A 21,707-nucleotide genomic window follows, 5' to 3' on the forward strand; every position below is an offset into this window, starting at 1 on the left:
CTTTCTTGTGTCAACCAAGGCTAATTTCTTCTGGTTCTCTGTTTAGGGAAGCAGAAGGATTGAGTAAATATTTAATTCAATTGACAAGCTAGATTTTCCTTCCCCCGTGAATCTATCAGCTGTCAATGTTATTTACTGAATATCTACAGGGCTGGAAAAAAGGGATACAGGACAAAACTCACCATTAAAGACGATAAGATAATCTGTAATTAGGTCCATTGATGGCTAGTGACTGAGATAGGGTCCCGAGAAGAGACTGTAGTCTTTGTGGGTAAGGAAAAAGTATCCTGACGAGGGTGGGACTTGAATTGGGCTTTGAAGGATGTCCTGGATTTTGATAAAGTAATAATCTCGCGTAATTTACCACTTTCTCTTTAGAATGTGCCTAACACACGAATTTGAACTTCATCAGAGGTGTGTTAAACTTTTTACTGATCCTCACATGTGATTGCTTACAGATCTCTGAGGCTGGAGGGGAGAAGCCCACGTGGGTTAGTGTTTCTAACCATAGTATTTCTTCCTCAGAGACTTTATCTTCTCTCAAAAGGATATTTCATGAGAAATAATTATTTATTATCTTAGATATGGGCTTCTCTGAAGAGAGTATGATGTTACATCTATAAAAAGAACTTGGGAAAGGTTTTTATCTTAAGATAACAAATGATGCTATCTATGCCTTGGCTTTTCACTAGAAGATTCCCCAAGTCCCTATACCTCTGTCTGGCAGGAGAAAAGCTTCTCTCTTTCTCTGGGGTGGGGAAGGAGGGGAGGGAGAGGGGAGGGAGAGAGAGGGGAAGAGAGATGGAGAAAAATTTGGTTTACGAGCGTGGGAATAAACAAACTTCTTTTAAATACTCTCAGCAACTACTGACCCTCAAACAACCTCTCTGTAGAATTTCTAAAAATCAGTGTATTTTGCAGAACAAATGCATTTGGAAGATTCTGTGTGGAGGTGGCCACCAGTGGATTACCTAGAGCACTTGTGGACCTCGCCTTTTCTTCCCAAAGTACTCTGGGACCCCCACTCCTCAGCACAGCTAACAGCCATCACTTCCAGCTTCTATTACAAACCAAGACCCTGCGGTCATGGAAATGGAGTTACATCAACCAAGGCCAATTTCATTTTGAGTCGGAGCTCTATAATCTGGAATGGGATGAAATGTCTGAGTCAAAGTGAAACGTGGTAGGGACGGGAGGGCTAAAATAATAATAGTCAAGAGTCTGGAGATGAATTGGAAATGCAAAACCCAAACGGCCCCCTCAGTAAGTGTGAAACGCCACTGAGAAGTTAGTGGCGCTGTGGTGGCACTCCACCTCACCCACCAAGTGTCCACCGTCGGGACACCCCTCCCTGGCACTGGTGGGTGGAGCAGCTGTCTGGCCGAGTCCAGTTGCAGGGGTGCTCTGGAGGTCAAGTTGGCCCCAAATACCTTTCCCACAGCCTTGTACCTCTTCCCTCCCGCTCTGAGGTTTACATAAAGCGTTTTCTTTATTAAGGTGCAGCAGGGTTCATGTTTTCCCTGTCACCTTCACGATGTTGCAGAGCACGGTGGCGCCTATCAGATTCTCCGAGGAAGCATGTAAGAGCAGTTTTGATAAACATGACGAAAGATGCCCACGGGGGCAGGAAGGCCAAAGCGGGCACTTCTAAGCAGCCAGGAACAATACCAGGGGCCAGGATGCCTGCTGGCACAGGGAAGAGGAGAGACCAATGGTGCAATGGCAGAAAGGATACCGATGCAGAGCAACGAAGGCACATTTTGTCTCTGTTAAGTATTCAAGTAAAACTTGGCTCTCGCTGGTGGGGTGATGTGTGGGGCGAGAATTTCGTAAGCAGTGGGAGATGCCTACTCTCAGAACACTCAGCTCCAGCTTCGCCAACCAAGGGCACCTATGGATGGAGAAGGGGGTGTAGGCTGGGATGCTGGAGCAGCCTGGCTTGTGTCTTTAAAATGGTCCAGGTGATGCTGATCTCCTTCCTTTTCCTGGAGAGCCATGGGTCAGTGAAGCTTATTGAGGCGAGGCCTTGCCTACCTCTTGTAATTTGAGGAAATTTCACAACTAGATTTATTGAGCTAATATCCACCGCCCTTGTTTTTTTAAGTTACGTTTACTGCAACCCTTATTGATCAACAGAGTGTTACTCAGGGTAGCATTTCCTTTTCGAAATCTCTTCTTTCTTTCTTTGATTTTTAAAAATGTAATATTAAACACACAAAATGTAGAATGTTGTGTAAATTATAAAGCACAATAAAGAAAAGGACATCTGTGAAGCCACCTAATACGCTTCTTGAAATGCAAGAACTGAGTACCCTGAGTAAGGGTCCTGATTTGAGGACCACAGCAGAAATCAGTGAATCTCACCATGTCATCTTAACCACTAGATGACATCAGCTTCCTGGAAGAAATGGGCCATTCCACGTTGTGCTGGATGGAAGAGGGAGATGCAGTTGGGGGCCTGGCACTGCCTGGGTGGGGAGTGGGCTGCGGTAACAGGCTCTGTGCTGCTTTCTGATTCCTACTAGCTTTGCCATTTGAGCTCAACGCATCTGTGCCCCAGTTTTCTTATATGCAAGATGGGAATAATAATCATAGCAACTACATAAGGCGGTTAGGAAGCGTAAAAATGAAGTGAACAGAAAAGTTTTTGGCACAGAATAAGCCCTCAATCAATGGCAGTTGTTATCGTTATGGGGCGGGGGGGGGGGGTGTTGATAAGAAAGGTAAGGAAAGGAGGGTTGAATGAGCAGGAGTTAACCTTTCCTGCAATATGACTTTCCCTTGTCCTGGTCCTGTCCTTGGCTTCTTTCTCATTGGCACCCATAGCAAGAGGACCCAAATCTGAAGGACCTCCAAGGGGAGTATAAGTTGATAAAAAATGGGGCAAAAGGGGGTGATGTGGAACCATCACCGTGTTACTGAAATCTGCTCTAGGCAAGCTCCTCCCTCTACTTCTGGGTGGGACCAATCACAGCCTGGGAGGAATCACGCTGGGGTCAAATGAAGGGGAAATTGTGGCAGAAAGGGAAAGGCAAGTCCTGAGCCCATCTTTGCAGTGGACGAGGCCAAAACATCACTCTTGGATTTAGAAACATCACAAAGGGTGAGTTTTACAGTAAGTCCTTGGGGAGTAGTTCAAGGCAATTTGTCTATAATTTCCATCCATCCATCCATCCAACCATCCATCCATCATCCATCCATCCATCCATCCATCCATATCCATCATCCATCCATCCATCCATCCATCCAACCATCCATCCATTCATCCATCCATCCATCCATCCATCCATGCATCCAACCATCCATCCATCATCCATCCGACCATCCATCCAACCATCCATCCATACATACATACATGGCCTTTTCTAAGGCACTGTCCCTGCCTCCAAGATGCATCAAGTCTTGCAAGACCAAAGACTGTTGGATATACTCTGTCGGATGCTTCACTGGGAAGACAGTGGGTACAAGCAAAGCTCCATGGGGCAGGGGTGGTTGAGGAGACATCGTCTGACCTGGGCCACCAAGAGCGAGTGTGGCTCATAGGGTGTGGATTGGGGTGGGAGCGAGACAGCTGAGGATAGTATGTCAGGCAATGGGAGAACGGGAAACATTCAAAGTTCTGTTTGAAATGGTCTAGACAGGAATCCATTCACATTTGAAGGACACATTTTTTTGGTCGGAACCTAAATGGGTAAAAACTGTGCTGCTGGCCAAGCTGTCACCCCGCCCAGACCCCGAAGTGACCCAGGCCGCGCTGGACGGTACCTCTGTCCATCCTGCTTGGAGGGACCTGGACGGCCTGCAAACATGCACACTCCGGAAAGGGTGGGTTTTGCCTCACAATCTCTCATGAGGTTGCGGCAGTCAACTGATGTGAGTGGCTGGAGACAGTGTCTGCTTTACTCCAGGGGGTCACCCAGTTGTGCCTGCCTGTCCCAAACTCTGGGGGCTCACGGCTGACACCACCTACATTGGAATTCCCTCCCCGAGATGAGAGAGACCTATGGTGGTAGGTTTCTTTAAAAATTATCAATTAATCGATCAAACACAGAAACTGAGGGGAACGATCATCGGAAGATATCTTTATACATATTTCAAAAAAAAATCTGCGAAGGAATAAAACGTACACAATTTGAATTATTCCTGAGATGGAAGAGCTCCTTCAAATAAGGGGATTCGTGCCGTAACTGGGACTAAACAAAATGCCCCAGCGAAATCCCTCTACCTGCCTCTAACGTGCAACATGGAAAGCCGTTTGCATCGTTATCCTGGAACAAATTTACACTTGTCTTAGGAAACAGGCTAAGTGTTTCCAATAATTTAGAGAGAGTGTGTTCTAGTCGCTGTGGAACCCACACATGCGGTAACAGCGCACACAGCACACCCACGGAACAAAATAACAGTTCTTTTACTCAGAGAAAGGAAGGATAATGGTTACTTAGAAAGTGTCCCAGACAAGCTGTCAAATTGAATTCAGAGAGCTGGAGTCTGACTCCAGGACAGGGCTGGCTGGCTCAGCTCCCTCGGGATTGGGGTTTCCTGCCTGCTACAGCTTACAGACAAAGATTCTTTGTTTCCAGCACTCTCTCTCTTTCTCTCTCTCTTTCTCGCTCTCTCAATCTCTCTCTGGTGAAAACACACACACACACACACACACACACACACACACACACACAACATGTAGCTCTCCAAAGAGGGTCAGATTGAAAGCAGACAAAACATTAAGTCTGGAATTTCAAAGGAAAACAATTAAAAAAAAATAAAACGGAGAGAGCAAGCTACTGTCTGTTCTATAATCATAAATCTTGCCTTTGGACACAGAAACAGCACACACTCACACACACACTCAGCAATCATCCCTGCTTTTGCTAAAAATGGATTAGGGGTAGTTCATCATAAAGGAAAAACATATAATGACAAAGTTCTTAACAGGCTCTCCTGGGAGGCCTGAATACCCTCAAATTTTAAGTACACATTAGTGGACACAGACAGAGCCCGTGGAGCCACATAACCTGCTCCATGAGAGATGTTATTTACTCCCTAAAAATAACAGGTGATTACCTCACAGCATTACAGGCCCTTTCCTCAGGCACACGTGTTCCAGACCAACCCGCACTGGCCATCCCGCACAGGGCAATACGCACACGGCCCGAGGCCCCGCCAAACACACGCTCACCCCCTGAGACCCTGATTCAGGCTGCTGCCTCGAGCCCACCCCCCCATGCTGGGCCCCCAAGCTGCCACCCTTGTTCACTGCCACACACACAGGGCACAGGAATCCATATTCTGCACGCATCTACATTTTCTCCATCAAAGCAAAACTTCTTGGGGCATCTTTTAAATCATGGAAAAATTTGAAGATGTAGGAAAGCAGAGAGAAAAGTCTACTGTACCCCGAAGGGCCCTGCGGCTTTAACAAGCATGAACTCATGGTCAACCTGACTTCAGCTCTCCCCCCACCCATGCCCCCTCCCTGCCCTATTTTGAAGCAAATCCCTGGCTCCTTTGCTGAGCTTCCTGTCACCCAGTGACACTATACCCCTCTTTCGGTTTCGTGTAAACCACTAAGAGTCCCACCCAAGGCTCCCCCATCATGCCCGCGCCACACACCCGGGCCCCGGTGTTCCCAGGGGGCACACTCAGGTATACCCATGGGAGCCCACCTGGTCCCGTCCCCCAAACCCAGTCCGAGCACACGCAACCCCCGCACAGGATAGACCCAGACATGCTGGGTCTTTGATGCCCACCTTCCCTTCATTCGATATCCATTTCCAGCACCACCGTGCTGGGTCCTTCCAGAGGCCTCCCATTTTTCACTACGACCTCTATCATTAAATCATCAAGGACACCCCACAGGCGATGAAAATGCAGGGAAAAGTGCCGAGAGGTGGTGCTGTAGCAGCCATAGTCAATACGCAGCACTGACTTACAGGCCCATCTGTATCTCTGACTACATCCTCTTGAGGGTAGCTGGCTGGGTACCACGTTTCCGAGGCTCAGCCTAGCGTCCCATACATGGTAGGTTCTTAATAAATGAAGAGATGCGTGAACGGGGTGGAGGAGGGCACGAGTCCTGACTAGGGTCCTGAGAGAAGCTCTTCCCTTCCTGTGTGGTCTTGGGGGAACCCACGCCTTCCCTGGCCTCCTATCGCCTCTGTTCCATGAAAGGTTTGGAGTGGATGGTCCGCTTTAACATCTAATGATTTTTCGTCTCTTCATTTCTCTTAGGGAACTTCTTGTAGGTCACATGCATTTTTCTATTTGATTATATGCAGTTTCACATTATTCCTTAATCGTTCCATATGTGAATCTCCCGAATAAGATTTTAAACAACTTGGCCATCTCATCTACAGTGTTACCATGCCATCTGATATGGTGTCTTTCATAACCCTGGGCGTAGTGTCAGCATGTGGTAAACCCTCAAGAACGTTCTAATGATGTTGTGATAAAATCCTAATTACTACTGTAATCCATGGAGCAAACATATTGTGTACTTACTGGTGCATCAGATACCCTGGTAATTGATTTCTAAGTATAATATCCCTCTTGAAGGGGCACTAAGATTGCCTTCATTCTATACGTGAGGAAACTGCGGCAGAAAAAAGTAAGTGACTTGACCAAAGTCACACAGCCTGTTTGAGTCCAGAGCCTGGGTTTTGAACCAATATGCTCTAAGGCTGAGATATGAGATAAATACCTGCCTTGGGGAAAGGGAGAGCATTAATTAAAGAAGGTTTAAGATGTTTGTTAGATGCTTGATGCAAACTATTATATAGAGGATGGATAAACAAACCACAAGGTCCTACTGTATAGCCCAGGGAACTATATTCAATAACCTGTGATGAGCCATAATGGAAAAGAAGGTGAAAAAGAACGTATATACATGTATAACTGAGTCACTTTGCTGTGAAGCAGAAATGAACACAACATTGTAAATCAATTATACTTCAATAAGATAAATTTTTAAAAAAGATGTCAGATGCTTGAATGAATATGTTGAGATGATGAGGTGAGAAGCAGCCTGGAGGGAGGAGTGAACAGCAAGACCTACGCTGGAGTCCTGCTCTATCCTAAGACCTGGGTGACTTCAAACGGACCCTGTTATCTCTGTGCCTTGTTTCCATTATCTACAGAACGGGGATAATAATAATATCAGCCCTGCCAGCTCACGGGGATGGTGAGGGGTGCAAACGACGTAATAGATGTGCAAACGCTTGGCAGACAGTGAGGGGCTGCAGAACCGTGGTCCCGGCTATGTGCACAGGGCCTGCCATCTGGAAATCTCCTTGAGAGAAGCAGGGCTCTCATTAGCATAATCGTCAGCACCGGTTAGGCATTTCACTCTGAAGGACACGGAAAGGTGGTTTCTCCCCCTCTCTCTCCCACACTCAGCGTGCAAGAAGACAGACTTTTTATCCATTAACCCAGGTGACTGCAGGCCAGGACTGTACCCCCGGCCGCAGGTGACCTGCGTGGGTTTGCATTTCACAGCAGGTCCTGAAAGGCTTCCTGGGCGGGGGCTAGAGGCTCAGCCTCCACGGGCCGGTTTATGAGTTCCAGGAGTTAATAAACAAGGAGCTCAGTATCCTCTGACTTTTGGAGACTCAGAGGTATTTAAACAGATCCAGCACAAGGAGCTAAGGAAATGAGGGTTTAGGATGCAAAGCAGCTCTGAAGCAGAGCACTGCTGCCCGTCCAGGGGATGTGCTGGCAGGGCCCAGGGCAAGGCTGTCCGGAAACACGGTGGAGCTCTGACCTGCATCCCGGGCGGACACACTCATCCCTGGGCATGGAGGTCGGAGCTCGAGGTTTAGAGAATCCTCAGTCCGGGCCCTGGGACTCCCACGTATTGGGTTGGCCAAAAAGTTCGTTCAGTTTTAAGCAAAAATAAGACACATCTTTCATTTTCACCAAGAACTTTATTGAACGATGTATTCATTAACAGAACGAACTTTTTGGCCAACCCAATACTTGGAATGGCCATTTACTTGGAATGGCCATTTAACTTCTAGAACCCCAGTGCTCTCCGGATAAGATCAGGTAACCAACACCAATCCCAATGACTATTTAGATACACACAATGAGAACATATAAGAATGGGATTTCTGAGAGCTGAAGTGATAGACTCATGTAAAGCTGTTGGAATCAATATCAATAAAAATTATAACCTCATCAATGACAAGGATGAAAAGGAGCTAATAACCTAGTGGTCAGTTCAACCTGCTCTTCCATTAGTATAACATGAGGTCCTGCCCTGCCTTTTCTAGGTCAATTTGGGGCCAGGAAAGATAAAGATCAACCTCCCAGTGTGTCTCCAAGACAACCTGGGTGGCTCTGAGACGGGTCTCCCTTTCCTCTTTCTGGTTCCTGTCTGCCGTGTAGGTCAGCACTGCTCAATCTTGGCTGCAGGTTTAAGAGTAACGGGGAGAGCTTGAAACAATTCCCAATGCCCAGCTGTCACTCCTAGAGATTCTGAATCAGTTGGCTGTGTCTGGGACCTTGGCATCAGTATTTTAAAACATTTTTTATTTTTACTTCTGTTGTATTTTTTCAGATATATATATATATTATTTTCCCTGTATTATACAGTAAATCCTTGTTGCTATTTTAGTGGTGCTATTTACATAGTGGTGTGTATCTGTTAATCCCATACTCCTAATTTATCCCTTCCCCCACCCCTTTCCCCTTTGGTGACCATAAGTTTGTTTTCTATGTCTGAATCTGTTTCTGTTTTGTAAATAGATTCATTTGTATTACTTTTTAGATTCTACATATAAGTGGTATCATATAATATTTGTCTTTCTTTGACTGATTTACCTCACTTAGCTTGATAATCTCTAGGTCCACCCATGTTCCTTCAAATGACATTATTTCGTTCTTTTTTATGGCTGAGTAATATTCCATTGTATGTATGTACCACATCTTCTTCATCCATTCATCTGTTGATGGACCCCTGGGGTGCTTCCCTGCCTTGGCTACTACAGCTAGTGCTGCTATGAACATTGGGGTGCATGTATCTTCTCAAATTAGCATTTTTGTCTTTACTGGATATATGCCCGGGAGTGGGTTGCCGGATCATATGGTAACTCTATTTTTAGTTTTTTAAGGAATCTCCATCCCGTTTTCCACAGTGGGTGCATCAATTTGCATTCCCACCAACCATATAGGAGGGTTCCCTTTCCTCCACACCCTCTCCAGCATTTATGATTTGTAGGCTTTTTGATGACGGCCATTCAGACTGCTGTGAGGTGATACCTCATTGTAGTTTTGATTTGCATTTCTCTAATGATTAGTGGTGTTGAGATCTTTTCATGTGTACATTTCAGTAGCATTAAATAATTCACGTTGCACAGCCATCACCATCAGTACTCTTCCATCTTTCCAAACTGAAACGCTGGGCCCATTGAACAATAACTCCCCATTCTTCCCTCTTCCAGCCCCTGGCAACCATCATTCTACTTTTCTGGTCTCTGTGAATCTGTCCATTTACGGTCCCTCCGATGAGTGGAGTCATACAATATTTTCCTAGGGCATCAGTAATTTTAAAAAGCTCTCCCGCTCATTCTCTGTGCAGTTAGGAATAGAGGGTAGTGCCAAGCAGGGGTTATGTATGAATTCATCTTTGGGAGGAGAGGACAGTGCAGGGATGTGGATGGAGATGATAGTAGAAAAACTGCAGGGACAGAGAAAAATAATGAAAAAAATTCACATCTCCACCCATACGACATTTAGGCAAGTTATTGCTTTCATGAAAAGCCAGCTAGAAGGGAAAGGCTGTGTTTGTCAGGGAGACTATCTGAAGTAAGGGATTTTGAATCCTACACCCTGGGTTTGAATCCTTGTTCTGCTGTTGAATAGCTGTGTGCCCTTCAGGGAGCCATTTAATAGTCCTGAACCTCACTTTCTGTGTCTGAAAAATGGGGCTAATTCAATCTACCTCTCGGGGATGTTGCCGGGCTTAAAAGCAGAGGCAAAGCACGTGAAAGTGTCTGAGGCATTGCAGAATCCTATACATATGACAGTGACGGCTGCATTGAAAATGGGTAGCAGTTGCTTCCACTCTAATTTATTTTCTTAGGTGCATTAGCCTTGGTATCCGGTAGAGAGAGCATAATTGTTCTAGCCCGGTCCAATCTGTGACCATAGAATATTTAATTTTGGAAAAAGCTTAAAAACTGCTACAAATTAATTTTTAAAATCTAGCCTTACTTCTTGGGCACCAATAACCCTTAGAGAGTGCAATTGTTTTCAAGAGACAAGCTGGGAGGATGATTATGCCATTTTAAAGTAAAAAGACATACTCATTTGATAAGCACATTGAAGAAGCATTCATAGAAGCATTTACCTCTTCAACTTCTTTCTTTTGTGCTTGATGCCAGCACCTGTCCTTTGTGAAATAAACACGTACACTCATGCACACACACACACACACACACACACACACACACTCACACACACACACAGAGCTCTGGTCCTCTTGTTGGACTCTGGGTTTGTTTGGGGCTGTGTGTGTGCCTTATTCAAACAAGACGGAGCTAAGGTTGCATGACGTCTTCTCTTTATTTTTCCATTTAATATTTTAAGAACCCAAGATAGCTATTAGAGAAAAGCAGAAGAGAGAGGTGGGGAGGAGGGTGAAAAGCAGGGAGAGAGGAGCGTGGCCAGCTTTGTCTTGCTAATGTACTTTGTTTTGTGGGCGATGGGCCGTTTAGACAGATCCAGACCACCTCAGGAGGGGGAAGGCGACAGAGCAGCAAGACAGCTCAAGTGGAAAGCTTTACTGGGGACAAAAGCTGCACCTGCAAAGCGCAGACGCAACCGTTTCTGGAGGCCAGGGCCGATGCTGGGAGATAAATACCCAGCACCACCTGACTGAGGGCTTTGCAGTGAGCACTTGCCTGGATACTGCAGTTCATTCATTTCAGAAGAGAGGCAGCTCCTGCAAAAGCCCCAAAGAGCCCAGCGTGGCATTACAAACTCACAAAAGGACCGAGGGAAGGAACAGCAGCGCAGGTAGAGGAGAGGCTGAAAGCTAGGACCCCTGGAGGAGTAATAAATCGTTTATCAGCGCAGTTCAACCCAGAAAAACTTGCTTCTTAACGAAAATCTGTATTTTACGTCCAATATCAGATATTCTCTCATAGGCTCTGCCCCCAGAGTCTCCCTGGTTAATCCTGGTGGTGTTAGCAGGTCCCAGCCTGCAGAACTGGAGGAGCTTTCAGGGATCTCCTGCCTCCCTTCCTCCCTTCTTTCCTTTCCTTCTTCTCTCCCTCCTTCCTTCCAAGACATGGATCCCTATCTGCAGACGAAACGAAGTTCAGTAAGTGAACCAGATCAGAGCAGAGGGGCCCTGGACGAAAGCAGACCCTCACCTGCAGCAGCCAGGAGCTCGACAGTCAGGAGTGACTCTTACTGGTTTAGTTTGGCCCTTTTATTTGACAGGAAACTGAGGTTCAGGGCATGAAGTGATTTCCCCAAAGTAAACCAGAGGTGCTCCGACCTCAATCTAATATGTTTGACACTGTAATATAGTCTCTTATGGACATTTGCAACATGATGGTAAATGGGTCACCTAATAAAATGTGGCTTGGACTGTATGATGAGTCAATATGACTTCAGATTTTTTATGGCAAAAGCCAATAACTCTGACTTTGAAAGAAAACAGTAGCAGGGACTGGCCCAAGGTGGGGTAAGAGGTGAAGAAAGTCACAGAAAACCAGGAAAGTTTACAAACATATTCATTATGTTGAATTTTTCCTCCACGGAATTGTCTAGTCATCATCTGATTATAAATTGTTAACAGGAAACAGGAAGTCTAATGTGATCGAAGGTGTGAACTTGGTCAAGACACCCAGGCTCACTGGGTCTCTGTTTCCTCCATAACCCAAGACAGTTTTGAACCAAATGTCTCTAAGATTCTTCCCTTAGAAGAGCTTTATGTTTCTCTGAAATATTATGCTGTGCTAACTCCATGCAACCAATACTGAAAACTTCTGCCTTCATTCATTCTATGCAGCAGGTGTGCCTTAAAGAAAAAGTATTGAAGGAGAGAGAGCCAAGGAAGAGAGTGCCCCTCATACTCCTACTCATCCTTCAAGGCCCTACTCAAAATGCCCCTCCTCCATGGAATTTTTCTTCTGCCTCAGGCAGAATTTTTTCACTCCCATTTTTTCTCCCTTAAACCAGGTACCATGAATCATTCACTTGTTTAAATGCCTGGAATCTAACAGTGTCTGGAGCAGGAAATCTCCACAACGTTGTTTCATGAATAAAGATGCTGAGAAATGTATTGTAATGTTTGCTAAAACCCTCACTGGCGAAAACCATTGGCTGAGACCATTTTCCTTCTCTTTCAACCAAAGCAAAGCAACTAGACCAAATCTCCAAATCACCACTTTAAAAATGAATTGATATCGCTTAAATTTCTTACCAACACCCCCCTGAAAATATGACATTGCAAGAATCCTTGAAATCTTCATTTTGTTTCCTTCAACAAAGAAACCCCCCGCCTTTTGGTTTTGAAAGTGAGCAGCATCCGTTTCCTTCCAAGAGCAACACGCTTTCGTTCATGGAGTAACAACCTCAAGTCGCATCTTTATGGAATTATCACAAGATATTTTACAACCTTGTCATGTTTTTGCAATGAGCAGCGTAAGGGGGATCAGCTTAGGCTTCTAGAAAAGCTGAGTGGACAAGAGAGTTGGGACACACACCTGAGGTTCCCCCACCGCAGTCTTACCATCGTGGACTGTGCTGGGCTGGTAATGAGGACAATTCTACATGTGAGAGAACAGACTCACCTTCTTTGACATTCAGTCGTGAGGACGGGTCCGTGTGGGAGGTTGTGTTATAGGCCAACAGTGAACCTGAAAGGTGAAGCAAAAGCATCAGGTTATAACCAAGACACTCTTCCGAGATCAAAACTAGGAGATGGGATGAAAAGTGAGTGGGGAGGGCAGGAGACAGGGAGAAGGATGGAAGGATAGACGACTGAGTCCTTGAGAGAAAGAAAGAGTTAATGTCACCCATTTGGGGGGCCAATCACGCAGGACTGTAATAGCTTCCTGGAGTTAGGGTCTGAGGAAGGTAGGACAGAATGCTCGTGGGCAGGACACACACAAGCCCTCCCAGCAGCCACGTTTAACGTTCTAGAGTTCTTGGGGTCCACACTATGTCACAGCAGGAACACAGGGCTGGGGACCATGTCCTGGTCCTTCGACCGACTTCCCGTGTGACCGTGATTGAGGGACTTTACGTGTCTGGATCTTGATTTCTTCGCCTTGAACTACAAGAGGGGGTGGCAAACTTTTTATACAGACCAGATAGTAAATATTTTAGTCTCTGCGGGCTGACTATGGCCTCTGTCGCACATTCCTCTTTGTTTTTGTTTTGTCTTGTCCGTGGGCCAGCGCTGGCCAGATTGGACTGTAGCTTGTATTGCCACGCCCTGGAGGAGAAGCCCGGCCACTTTCTTCCCACTGTGATGTCCTTCGGGTTTACAGGTGGGCAAGGTGCTTGGATCATCACGCTTGGTGAAGGGGGTGCTAGGAGCTGGGAAAGGGGCGGGGCTAGCAGCGCTCCCTGGAGTAACTTTTGTCTCCCTTTATGCATAGCTAAGAGAACACAGCTCAACGTGAGGCATAAGCCGCTGAATTTTCTATTATCACAGGGTGCTTATATACAATCTTTTAGAATTAAATGTCCATGCAGAGCTACTTTTAGCAAGCACTAAAAGTAGTTCTAGTCTGGGCATTTTCTAGTAGATTTAGTCTGGGCATTTTGTTTTTTTTATTGTTGTTGCATGTAAAAAAATTCTCCCTTCTTTCCTAAAACTAGACGTGTGCCTTTGTTTCCGGCAAATCCAAGAGCCTTATTTTGGAAAACGTAGGCATTTTTGTCATCCTCCTTGAGGCTCTCCCGTGGAAACTCCGAAGCACCATCAAGAGGGCTGGGATCTGCTTTTATACGCTTTTGACATGGGTGCTGGAAGCTAAAAAATCCTTCTAAACCATCCTTTGCCTGCTCCCTGGGACCGAGTGGACGGACTCGGGTGCCAGGGCTTGGAACAGGGAATGGGCTGTCAGACACTCCTATTTTTAGTCTCAAGTCCCGGAAGGGACACGGGAGTGGAGCGGCTGCCTCACCCAGCTGTGGGCGTTTGGTTGTGTGCCTCAGAGAAGCTGTGCGCCCTTCCAGGCCAGATGACGAAGAGAGAATTTTGGAAGCGTCATCCAACTGCCTAGAACCTCTGACTTTGGGCTTGAGCAACTATTCCTTTCAGCTCTGCAACAGTTCCAGACAAAAAAAGCAGAGGGGTGGTGACGGTACTGAGAGAACTCTTTGCCAAAGTGTGGCTGTGTGGAGACACCTTTAGAAAGGAGGCAGTCACGCGCTTGGAATAGCCGAGAATCAGATGCGTTTGGTTCTTCCATTCTCAAAAATATCAAGGACGAAGTGATTTCTTGCACTTCGTTTAATATACGTTTTTATGCACATGAGAGTTTAGAATTAGACCTGCTTCTTACCACTTACGAGCTTGGTGACCTCCATCAAGTTACCCAATCTCTCTAAGCCATAGGGTCCTCCTATATAAAACAGGCTAATAATAACACCTACCCGATAAGGTTCTTATGAGGAGCCAATAAAATAATACGCACAACTGCTCGGAACAGACCTTGGCTCAGAATGAACGTTCAATACACGCTAGGTATTATCAAGACTACTTTTGTATCTTTTCTCCCACAGACACAACGATGACACACAATAAACTCTTTATAAAAGAGCTTGGTGGGCATTTGCCTTGTTCTCTGGAATTAGAGTTATGAATGGGTCCTGCTGCAGTAAGAAATAATCCTCCATGACTGGAAGGAGGTTAAGAAATGGAAACAAGTGTTCCAAGGGAAGAGAAAACAGTCTCTGGAGTAAGACCAAGAATGTCTGCCTCTCTGTCCCTGACATTCTCGGCCTCAGGCGGAAACCTCGCGGCTGGAGCAAATAAAGAAAAATGATGGTCTCGGAGGACCGAACTGCCTGAGTCATTAGTGCAGATGTAGCTGAGAGCACGAAGCTTAGATAAACCGCACTTATTAAATTTCCCCCTCCGTGAAAGTTCTTCCTTGGGCACACGTGAATTCCAGAGGAAACTCCCAGAAAGCCAAGAGGAAGGGTCGTTTGACCTCTGCAAAGCTTGCATGAAATACATATTTCATGGTAACCTAGGAGAAGGATTTTGCCCTGAAGACTGTTCTTGGTTCAAATTTCACTCCTAGAAGGAGAGGCTGCCTTCCCTGTGGAGGGGCTGATTTGGGGTGTCTGACCTCCTTCCCAAGGGACCAACTTTCCCTTCTCTCCTCCCATTTTTTACTTAACCAGTTCCTCAGGCTACAGAGAGTGGCAAGGCACACTTTTCCTTAAAGGAATTTGTTCAGATGCAAGAAGGTCCTCCCTGGAGCCTGACCTCTCACTCTGTGGCTTTGGATATCTCTCCCTCTTTGAGTCACCCTCTGCGCGGGGCGAACACCACCTTGTCAGAGGAAACAGGCTGTGATGCTAGGAGGGAAGCCAACACTCTCGGGATGCTTGTCGTCGTGCGCCGGATGCTTTCTGTCTATTCTCTCACTTAATTCTCACACAGATGATGAAATCGACATTCAGAGAAGTCAAGTAATTTGCCCAGGATCACGTAGCCAGAAAGCCCAGGAGGCAGGATGCCCATTCTGGTCTATCTACAAAATCTGCTCTCCGCCCAGCAGACCCTGCAGCCTCCAGGCTAAATCGAAGAAACAGACAACACTCACCTATGGTGTTGGAATCAAGACAGTGGCTGCCTTTGGGGAGGAAGTGGGGGTGATGGAGCGGGGCACACGGGGGCTTCTAGTCTCCCCCTTGACCTGGAGGGACTCATATGAGTGAGTGCATTCGCTTTGTGATAATTCCTTGACATGTGCATTTATGGTTTTTGCGCTTCTCTCTCTGTGATACTTTAATTAAAACGTTTGTTGCCTTATCTGTTTACGTATTTACATACACATGAGGGCTTCTATGTGTATCTATGTATTTGGGGCCCCACAAAGCACGGAGCAGCTGCTGCTGAGAACGGAATAGGCTCCCCAGTGTGAAAGCAAAAGGACAAAATAATTTCCCATTGTCGCGTCCATCCGTCACTGGTACAGTATTTGGGATCTGAGAGAGGATGGAAATGAACAGAGTGAAGCTTGCAGGTGTGGGCGGAGCCCAACAATCGGGCTTTCTCCAGCTCCACATTCCCACGAGCGGACCTGGCCTTCCTCTGGGGCACCTGCAGACGAGACAACGGCCGTCTGAGCGCCAAAGCCTTTGTCTCCTGCCTTGCAGACACCTTGCCAGCCCCACTGCCAGCCTCTTGAAGCCGGGCTTCCTTTTTTCTGCACTGCCATCAATGGCTCTGGCTGGAGGGTGCAGGCGGGCAGGGAGGAGGAAGGAGGCTCTGTGTTCTTTTTTTTTAAGTTTTTAACATCTTTATTGGGGTATAATTGTTTTATAATGGCGTGTTAGTTTCTGCTTTATAACAAAGTGAATCCGTTATACGTATACATATGTTCCCATATCTCTTCCCTCCTGAGGCTCTGTGTCCTGAACAACAGGCCTGGCTGACGACTGAGTCCCGGGAAATCTGGCCTTTTGTTCTCCTTCACCGGGCAGACCCGGCCTGGAAGGGATAATACTTCACTGGCTTAATTGCCTAGAGCCATCACCTTTGCCGGAACATCTGAGGCGGCCGGTGGGGACACCACAAAACGCAAAATGTGTTTTCCATTATGTTTAAATTAAAAATGGGAATCAAGATAGATACCTTTGCTGTGGTCTCCCTGTCACCCCATATATTTCATTTCTCTAGCGCTGCCACTATTTCCAAACGCATTTTCTTAGCATTTTTCACGGGTCAGACGCAGACAGGCAGACGGAACACAACTTTCTGTAAAATGAACAAAGGCTCTTTCCTTCTGTCTCTGGCCACCCCACCCAGGACCTTTTGCGCTCCCAGAAACCCCAAACTCCCCCCAGCGGCCCTGGGTCTGAACTGCCGTTTGGGGACAGCTCCCACTTCCTTTGAGGTCCGTCCCAATCTTGCCTTGTGACACCCAATCTCATTTCCCGCAGCCCGAGACTGTAAATACGGCCTCTGCCTGCATGAGATACTGAAGGCGCCGCGCGGAAGAGAGACGGGCAGAGTTGGGGTGCAGATAGGTTTGGCTTAATCGGCCTCATTCCAGGAGGCCACAGGGAAGTTTTCGGAAAGCATTTATCTCTGGGTACAAAAGAAAACAGAAAATGCTGTGGGGAAAGCGGCCTGGCCCTCCACACGGGAGCCCCGGGGGCGTGAGGCTAATTCCACAGCAGGGGAGGGAAAGACCGGGTGGCCCAGGTGAGCGGGCGCTGTCTGTGCAGCCTGGCCTCTGCTCTCAGAGCGTGAGGCTGTGGGCATAGCTGCACCCCGGGCCTTAGGAGGCCTGGGTCTCGGACACCAGGCTGCTCTCCAGGGGCTGGGCACGTCTGAACCAATTTCCGAAGCACTCCAGGCCTCATTTGCTTGGGCTTTAAAATGGGGATCTATAATTAGTTGTCCATGGTGTCCACAAGGGGGCACCCTGTCTGTCCCGTAAAGTGAATGACACCTGGGCAGATGCAGCCTGAGCCCGGGTGTCCCCAGGAGACTCCGGAATGATCCCAAGAACTGTGGGCATCTCCCCAGACCCGGCCCCCACTGTCCTCCTCCCATTTCAAGTGCAGGTGACATTACAGAGGGATGGTATAGGGTACAGTCACTCCGTCTGGGCAAGCTGAAAAGCCAGGGTATGGAGAACAGGAGCCTCCAGGCAGGCCAGGTAAATCCTAGCACGTCAGACAGGGGGGCTCAGGACACTGTTATTTCTTCTCCACCCTGGAAAATACATTTTTAATTTGAAGTTTGGTTTTTAAAATTTGAAAGTATAGCTCCTGTTCTGACAACCCGAATAAATACTCGAGCACCTTTGGTGAAAGTGTAAATTTGGTGTCAGAGCTTCTTAATCCTACCATGTCCTTTTTTCTACTAAGGTCCAGAAAGCTCGGACGCCTCTGGAGAGGCGCAGCTGCCTTGCAGTCTTCTGACCCAGGGCTAAGTTAGAAGGGCTCCAGTTCTCTTCTATCCTCTCTCCTTAGCCCCACTGCACTTCCTCCCTCCGTGCTGAGGAGCTCAGCTCTTTTCCTTTCCACCTCTTGCCAAAGTGGAACTGTTTGAACGCCACCCCCTCCTCCACGAAAGGACATATGACAATGCACAAGGCATTAGTACCCTTCTCCCAGCCTCAACTCAGCTGCCCCAACCTCTCCCCAGAGCCCTGGCCTCCCTGCCTCCACACAAAACATCCGCTGGAAGTAAGTCTGGAAAAACAATACAGTGTTTGAAGGCAAGTCGGTGGGCCTTGCGGGGTTCCCAGCAGTCCTGAGAGCAGACAGCCACCATGCACGTGACCTCCTGCAGGCGTCTCAGTGGATGCCCCCCCAACCAGGGGTCCCAGAGGCTGCAGCTGAAAGGGGACCCCAATTAACAAGAGGCATGAATCAAAAACTGTTTCCATGATAGCAGATCATTTGAAGTCTAGGTTCCTCAAAAGGCCTCTAGAGTAGTACAACATTACGCTGGGGCAAGGTTTTTTGAACCTTAATACAAGTATTTTAATTTTTGCCTTTACAGGCAGACATGGTTTTGCGTCGCTGCTCAGACCCCTTTATATCTTGCTGTTGCACTCAACTTTGTATCATATATGTGCTTTGTTCATCTCCACTCAACTCTGGAAATTTGCTCCGCTAATAAGCTCCTTTCTGGAAACTTCATATTATTATTGCTTTGGGGGCATCTTCCTTAATGTCTACGAATTCTCTTAGAAAGAACGAGGAGAAGAAATCCACCCTTTTTCACCCCCTGCTACATATACCCACAAACCCAACCCTCTGGCGTCCACTTCTTCCCAGCCTGCTTATTCCTTTGCTCTTTCTTATCTGTCCTCCTCCGATAGAAAGCCTCCTCAACAGTTACCCACGACCACCTTATGAAATTCCTTGGCCTTCTGAGCACAGGTTGGTCTTGCATCAGGGTCTGTGGCTTGGGTTCTTCTGTGAGAGGAAGTCCCAGCGGGGACTTCAGTTGTTTATGGACCCGCCAGAAAGCAGGGCCTGAGATCACACGGTCTGAATGGGCTCTCCCCACATCAGTCAGAACGTGCTTGAACATTCCCTCAACAAGGGCATCTGATAACTGGGCCCTTGAAGTGCTCCAAGCTCTCTGTCCACACTGCCGTCCATCTCTTCTCCCACAAAGTGATTCCCGGACCTCCCGCCGTATGACACCAGGAGGGGCAGAAAGGCAGAATCGGTCAGCGTTTTTGCTTTGCTGGTCTCTCCTTCTCATGCCCAGCTTCTGTGTGCCCACTTCCACCTCCTGCCCTGCCCAGCTAGCATTATTGCAGGACTCTGTGCAAAGATCCTTTCTAAAAATATTCTATAAACACTTCAAGAAATACAGATTGTTAGAAAATGCTCACTCTCCAAAGCTCAGAAAAACTGGGTGGAAAACTGCCCCCGTTTTTGAAATTGTCATTTCTTGGGCTGACCTCATGTTGCAGCAAGACTCAGACATGAGGTCATTCCTCTGGTGTTAACATACCCACACAATCACCCACACAATCCCACTGCTTACCAGACGCCTCGGAGGGTGACTGGGGAGCCCAGAGGCACCAGTGGAAACTTCCGAAGGCATTTTCAAATTTTTTCATTTTTACACCCAGGGTGTGTTGCCCCTACCCCACACAGTACACTGTTGCAGGAGACAGAAGATTACAGGAACGGTGAGCTGAAGACCCACCGGACAATGGAACACAGATGAAGAACTAACTAACCCAGAGCCCAGGAGACCCGGGAAAGCGGCCCGTGGGCACTGTCCAAGGATCTCAGCGTTAAAGGGGCTTTAAAATCATCAACCTCCTTCTTTCCGAAGCTGAACTCCTGCAAGATTCCCAGCAGCCACGGACAGCAAACACTGCACCCTGAGGCTGCCAGTGGATCTTTGGGCAGGGCTGACTGTTAGAAGGCCCCCTTGTAGAATGAATCCACAACTGTTTTCCTGTGGCTTCAACTTCCCCATCTTAGGACCATCTTTTCTGGCCACAGAACAGTCCTTCAGTACTTGGGATCACCGATATACCACCTGTATTTCTGGTGAAGAGTTAAGGCTGAGGTTATTAGCCCGTTTATCAAAATTCTGTTCTGATGTGTATGTTTCATATCAGATGAAATTCATATCAAATTGATGGGGCTTGGCAATAGAGAAGCCTAATCCTTTGAACAACCGTGCACTTTCTTTCATAAACTCTCCCTTTCCAAAGCTCTTTGCCTTCTGACTCTGCCAGGAGAAAGCTTCCAACAGATCCTAACCCACCTGTAGCATCTGCTACACTTCCTGTTTAGTTGGGAAGGGTGTGTAGGTAACAGCGGGTAAAGGTGGGTTAGGGGGTGCCAGAGTGACCCCAAGAATAAGAGGAACTTAACGTGTAAATATTTCAAAAACGTAAATCTAGAGTTTACTGTAGGAACTTTAAATCATCGCTCAAGACAATACCAGCCAGGGTGTCCATCTATTTATAGTTTGGGGCAAAGTAGTTTCTGGAAAGTGGTTCTCATGGGAAGAGTGTGACTCGTCTCTGGCAGACCCCACGGGGCTGCAGCTCCCTACTTTTTCTCCATTCCTTGTTTTCTTTCCCTTGTCATGGCAGGACTGGGTCAGTCCCCTCGCAGGGTCTCTGGGAGCCATCGCGACCTTGGCAACTTGACACCCGGATGGGCTGCTCCTATAGCAACCGCCCAGCATAAACCGACAGCCCGGGACCCTGTCTCCTTTCCCTGGGTTGGCTCCGTGGGAACCAGTCTTCATCCTGAGTGGCTGGGGACTTGGGCTGCAGCCTCTGGGGGTGTTTTGCTGCCCAGAAAGGGAAAGGACCAGGCACTTACTTTCCCTGAGGTAGCTGAGGTGTGACAATAGCACTTCCGTGTTGTAGAGGGAGGTGGCTCGGAGGAAATCCTCCTTGTTCAGTTTACACAGTTCCTTGCCGTCCATGTTCTGGAAGAAAGATGTGTCGATCTCCATCAAGCCGTACTCCTTTATCGCCCACTCCAGCCACTGCCTCACGTGCTCCTGCGTCCACAGCGTGGGGTCTGCAGGGGAGATGGGCTGTTAGCAAGGCGGCAGGACGCAGGGTTCCACCCCTCCTCTGTCTCTGCCTCTCTCCTCTGTCTTTTCCTCTCTCCCTCTCTCCCCATCTCCAACTCTCTCCCCTCCCTTCCTCTTCCCCTCCCTTCCCCCTCCTCAATCCCCCCCTCCCCCCAGTGAGAAAATGGTTCCCTCCCAGATGGTCCTCCCAGAATGCCCATCCGGCCCCGTCACATCTGGCGCTGCCTGAACCACTTAGCGCTCTGGAAGGGTTCTTAGACGCCTCACTACGCATCTGGACAGGACACTCTCTTTAAAGCCTTTGGAGGGCAACCGAAACCTCTGCCTGAGAAATGGTGGCATCAAAATGAAAACAAGCACAGTTTCCAACACCCACGGCCACCATCTGTATCTTAAGAACATCAGTGAGTTCACGGAAGAACAGTGATCTGTCCGATGGCTGCAGAAAAGAAGATGTACGTGG

General features: G+C 47.5%; 1 protein-coding gene across 1 annotated transcript in view; it reads right to left on the minus strand.

The window, feature by feature from the left end:
- FLI1 (Fli-1 proto-oncogene, ETS transcription factor) overlaps positions 1-21,707 on the minus strand; it is a 112,981-nt gene that overhangs the window by 16,416 nt on the left and 74,858 nt on the right. Inside the window, exons 4-5 of the mRNA XM_065881623.1 lie at positions 21,025-21,228; positions 12,801-12,866 (exon numbers count right to left, since the gene is read on the minus strand). Coding sequence (XP_065737695.1) covers positions 12,801-12,866; positions 21,025-21,228 — 270 coding nt within the window. The remainder of the gene's footprint in view (positions 1-12,800; positions 12,867-21,024; positions 21,229-21,707) is intronic.

This window comes from Phocoena phocoena, chromosome 8, assembly GCF_963924675.1.
Source record: "Phocoena phocoena chromosome 8, mPhoPho1.1, whole genome shotgun sequence".
NCBI lineage: Eukaryota > Metazoa > Chordata > Mammalia > Artiodactyla > Phocoenidae > Phocoena > Phocoena phocoena.